A 5,188-nucleotide genomic window follows, 5' to 3' on the forward strand; every position below is an offset into this window, starting at 1 on the left:
GACGTGGGCATTGTTTGTCTGAACCGAGAGGTAGACTGTCAGCATGAGAGAGGATAGGACAGGCATCTGTAACGCTGCTTTGGAGAGGGCGGCGAGGAAAGGGTTGAGTGTGCCTGGGTCGGGTAGATGCGAAACCTAATGGAGCCCTGGTCGACTGTAAAGGAATTGCCGGTGGCGGAGAGGAGGGGACCAGTGAAGAACCATTGTCCAGAGGGAGCGATTTCGGACATGGTGATGTCGAGGGTTGTCAAGTTTGGCCAGGTGGGCGGTGTGGCAGGCTTTTCTAGCGGCTAGAAGAGGGTTGAGTCGACGTAGGCCTCCAGCGTTAGACTTGTGAGGTTTTCGGAAAAGGTTCGTAAAGCGGTGCTGAATGTGTCGTGGGAGAGACCATGAGGTACGATGCTTGGGGCTGGGTATCTTTGGTCAAACGAGTAGCTTTCGTGGTAGAAGTACATATCGGCGGAGTTGAAACGGTGGAAGGGGGTCAGCATGAGGCTTTTCGCAAACTCTGCACGAGCTACGCGACGCGCTCTTGGCTCTTTAGCTTGTGCGTATTCAGGGAGTAATAATGGGTTGAGATCTGGTTCTTCTTCATCGGAATCGTCAAACTCTGGTTCTTTGTCATGGGAATGGTAGCAGTCTCCGAAGTTCCAAACTACTGTCCGAAGATTTGGGAATGAGAGGGCTAGATCTAGTCCAATAGATGGTGCAAGTCTCTGTTCATTATCGCGTACATCGAGATGCTGGACATTCGACAAGGTTGGCAGGTTGTTGGGATGGATTATGCGCACAAGCGGCCAACCGTCCCTAAAATTTGGGCTGATAACCATATCGGCCGCACAACCCCTCGTCATAGGGGTTGGTTTGGGTTTGGGTTTCGACAATACTACTTTGATTTCAAGCCGCAACACATTCCGCAGGCCATCATCTTCCCACTTTCGTAAGATCCTAAAGAGACTTTCTAGGTTTCTCGTAAAATGGACGTTGCGCGCATCTTGACACCGACGTTCAAGTTCTGAATCTAAATAGTATATGTTTTTTCGGATTTTGTGGCAACATCGTTGTGAATTCGATCGTGGAAAGGTATCTTCGTCGATTCCCTGTTACAATTGCGTGTAATTTCTCCAGGTCGCGAGGGATGAGGTTTAGGCAGTGAAATGTGATATGCTCCACTGATTCTTTCCATGCGTGATTGAGAATTGCGAGACGAGGAAATCGAGACGGCGCATGGTAATGATTGCCACGTATGTGATATTGATATATCGCATGATACCTATACTGGTTCGGGTAACGCTCTGCAAACTACATTATGCGGTTGATCAATTCCTGTGGCAGTGTTTCCATGGTGAAGGAGAGAACAGGTAGGATGTGGTTCAAGATTGCGAGAGTGTTGTCTTAAAAGGTGGATGAACGCCAAGGTGCCAGCAAGCGTTTGTGTTACTCTTTGCTATACTGTTGGCACATGAAATCAATTCATGACCATGTGTAAAAGCGAAGCCTTGCTTATGTTCACTTGATTAAACAAGTTTGATCAGCCTTGCACAAGGATAATTGCTGGCATACTAGAAACGGATACTTTGATCAGCCGCTCGTCCTTGCCCCATTGCTTAGTAGAATTGATATCGGCCTGCAGAAGCGTTGTTATCGCCTAATTATGCAAAAAAAGCTGGAAAACTCATTAGCAATATCGATGTTCCCGACGTCGTTCAAGTGACTGCTGAATGTTCTAACAGAGACTGCCGCTCATGCACAACTCATCCGGTTTTGGAAAGTGCTGATTCTCGAACGTAAACAGAACTAGGATGCTGCTATTATTTGGCAAACTATTAACAGTTTCTATTCCGATTTTACCTTACAGCATGATGGTACTCAATTGCGGTTGCTGGTAAACAAGGTACTGGTTTGCGTTGGTGGAGCAAACACGGACCTCTTTTTATACCCTGGCTACAATGTCACGTTATCTTGATCCCCATCTCACATGCGCCATCGTGCGTAAAAACAAGCTAGATATGTCTTTGTTGAATATGGGTGCAACTCTGATCTATGATGCAAATATTTTGAGCGTTGTGGTGAGGATTGGGATTTTTCTTGTTGTTAAGGTCAGTAAGAAATTGACAGGAAAGTGGTGGGGTCAATGTGAGGGGTTTCTAGGCGACCCACTTACTATGCAAGTGGAACACCGCGTAAAGCATGTCTTTGTACACGTTACACTTGGCTATGCAATTTGGGCTGCCAATCCATGGTTTCACCCGCCTATAGCGAATACACTGGAGATGCGCATGTGGCTACGCCTTCTTTGTTTGTATGCATCTATATTGAGAAGAAACTTCATATTACCGATCCACGATCTACAATTAGTCTCTAAAATTTGTCAAACCCACAACTCCGTTTTCCATGTGTTCATTGAAGAGATTGGAACAATGCTACCAAACCTAGTAGGGTAACGCAGAATTTATACCTGCGCGATTATGTAGCTATGACCTGGCACGCAACCCCTGTGCAAGATCGTCGTTTAACAGAACATGTCCTTGACCACACTGCTACCAATCAAGTACCCATCCCACTCGCCTTCAGAGCGTCGGTGGTAGCTGCTCCGTCCCGTTTGGCGGTCACGTACCCCTCTCAGGATGAGACTCCGCCTTCTCCAGCCCTTCCGCTCGGGAGCTGTTATCCGACACCTGATAACAAGACATTTGCAGAATGCAATCGATACCCGAATTTCAAACCCTTCCCGATAAACCTTTTGAACTTCAATAAATTACCCGAATATTCAACGCAGAAAATAAATCGAACATGTCATCAATCGATCAACCATTGAATGACGGGATTCTGCTTGTCACTGGAGGCGCATCAGGTATGGATTATGACCCAAATGATTACGTCTAGATCTCATTGTGTCAAGGCATTGGTTTTGAAGTGGTGAAACAAGCTTGTGAACTTGGTACACGAGTCCTCGTTGCGGACCTCAAAACAACACCCGACTTCGACAGCTTCGCAGCCGGCAAAGACAACATCGTCTATGTCCAAGCCGACGTGACGCGCTGGTCCGACTTCGACAAGCTCTTCGATGTGTGCGAGAAGAAATGGAATGATGCGCCAGATGCATATGCCATATGCGCTGGACTTTTCGAACCTGACTTTTCGAATTTCTGGCAGGATCCGGAAAAAGATGAGGGGTACATGCAGGTTGATGTTAATGTGAATCACCCGATCAAATTGACGAGGTTGGCAATAAGGAAGAGCTTGGGAAAAGGAAAGCGGGCAAGTGTTTGCATCATCGTAAGTTTTGCTGACAAGATTGAGCCGTTGTTAATTTGAAAGCGGCCCGAGTAGACATGAGGTTAACACATCACAGGCATCTCTTGCGGGCATCGGCGGCAACCTAGCAGCACCCCTATATTGCGCAACCAAACACGCTATCATCGGATTCGTAAAGTCTCTCGCAACTAGTGAACCCCTGACTGGAGTCAAAATTACCGCTCTCTGCCCTGCTGCCGTACTGACGCCACTGTTCGACGCCACAAAGATGAAGCAATTCTCTCTCGATCCAGAGGCAGCACTAACACCAGATACATGTGCGAAGCATCTCTTAGAACTCTTGCAGAAGAAGGAATATCCATGCGGAAGTATGCTAGAGCTCACCCTTTCTAGCACGAGAAAAATTCCAGAGTGGGGCATAGAACCCCCAGCAGGTATGGGCACTGGCCAAGAGGTCGATGAGGTCTCTATAAATAATTTGATGCAACCAATCAATGGCATATTGGATATGGAAAAAACGAAGTTGTAAGTAGGCGCAGCTTGTAATCTAGGGCATCCTCGTAGTGTAGATATCAAGAACGTGTCAAGTGATAGCATATGTGAGTGCTCCTAGCCTTTTGTCACAATGCCAACTTCAGCTCGTCCCTAATATCTCAAAAAAACACCTACATTCATCACTACAGTAGCATATTCACTACAAGAATTTCTCTCCTAAGAAAGGACCGCGAAATGCTCATTGTCGCGAAAAGAGATTGTATTATCAAGAACAGCATATTTTAATAGACACTCAGAAACACGACTACATTCCTAACTTCCATCTGTCATTATCCTGCTAGTCTTTGCAACTACTTTCTCTCCGAAAAAGAAAACCCCCCCGAAAGACTAAGCAACGAAATGAACATAGTACCCATTTGAGAATATCATTACACTGCTGACATTAGTCATAACGTACGAAATTTGGGTCGCAATGAAACCTAGCATACAATGAAGGAAAGTCGCAAATTTTTGTCTTGTTGAGCGTCAGCAACATTGGCTACGGGCGTTTGGCCTCATGGCAGGCTTAGACGTCCGACCTCTGCTTGGCCAGTCTCGGGTAGGTTGTCGCCAACAGGGATGCCCTTATCGTACAGGCAGGGGAGACACGAGATGTAGTAATCCTTGCCCTTTGCACACTGTTCTGTGCACTTGAAGACACCGGTGGCCGGGTCCCAGACGAATAGCAGGCGCTTTGCGATGGTCTTGCTGGACTCGGGGGAAATGCTTCGACGAATCCAGGGATGCGGCACCAGTAGTGGGACGGATCTTACGAGCACTTCGCAGTAGTTGCAGTAGCTGGTGGGTTTTATTTCATTGGCTGTAGTGCATCCTTTCATGCATGAATCAAGACGAGACCTGATCGCGAATTCCTCGGTATTGGGATCTGATGGAGATCCGTCATCAACTCCGGCGGTAATAAGACCAGCCCGTTCGGGTCCAAAGGGCGGTAGTCCTGCATCCCATTTTCTCCAAAGTTCGTCGCACGGCGCGCACATTTTCTGCGTCCTGTCTTTGTCGCAGTGGACCACGCAGTTCCAGATCTCAGCGTATGCCGCCGCTTGTTCCACTGGCAGGTCCTTGGGCGATGCCGTTGCTAGTTGCTGGCGCCAGGCTGTCTCGCATTCCATACAAGACATCAACCTGTCGCGAGAGCATTCCCGCACACACACCCAGAATTCGAGTTCCTCCTTGGATCCACGGGTGGACACCATTTTCTTGGACTCGTCCCAGAGCCCATTGCAGGCCGTGCATGGTTTAGCGCCGTCGCGCATGCAATTTACCGCGCACTTCCAGAGCATCTGGAAAGCCATCGTCTCTGCAGCCGTATCAACAGAGCCGCGAGATTGCTTCGGGCCCCAGCCCCAAGGATCATAGCGAGCCGGTTGAGTGGAAG

General features: G+C 48.0%; 3 protein-coding genes across 3 annotated transcripts; 1 reads left to right on the forward strand and 2 right to left on the reverse strand.

The window, feature by feature from the left end:
- Nucleotides 1-290: 290 nt before the first annotated feature.
- COCCADRAFT_10344 (uncharacterized protein) lies at nt 291-830 on the reverse strand (the record flags this gene model as incomplete). Its single annotated transcript, XM_007720615.1, has 1 exon — nt 291-830. The coding sequence occupies one exon, from the start codon at nt 828-830 to the stop codon at nt 291-293; it is 540 nt and encodes a 179-aa protein (XP_007718805.1).
- A 1,963-nt stretch (nt 831-2,793) lies between these two features.
- COCCADRAFT_10345 (uncharacterized protein) lies at nt 2,794-3,787 on the forward strand (the record flags this gene model as incomplete). The annotated part of the gene is made up of 3 exons (XM_007720616.1): nt 2,794-2,854; nt 2,903-3,279; nt 3,356-3,787. The coding sequence occupies 3 exons, from the start codon at nt 2,794-2,796 to the stop codon at nt 3,785-3,787; spliced, it is 870 nt and encodes a 289-aa protein (XP_007718806.1).
- A 520-nt stretch (nt 3,788-4,307) lies between these two features.
- On the reverse strand, nt 4,308-5,188 carry COCCADRAFT_113103 (uncharacterized protein; the record flags this gene model as incomplete). Its single annotated transcript, XM_007720617.1, has 1 exon — nt 4,308-5,188. A coding segment is annotated over one exon (881 nt), but the record flags the coding sequence as incomplete, so codon positions are not given.

Source organism: Bipolaris zeicola (genome assembly GCF_000523435.1).
Source record: "Bipolaris zeicola 26-R-13 unplaced genomic scaffold scaffold_536, whole genome shotgun sequence".
Lineage (NCBI taxonomy): Eukaryota > Fungi > Ascomycota > Dothideomycetes > Pleosporales > Pleosporaceae > Bipolaris > Bipolaris zeicola.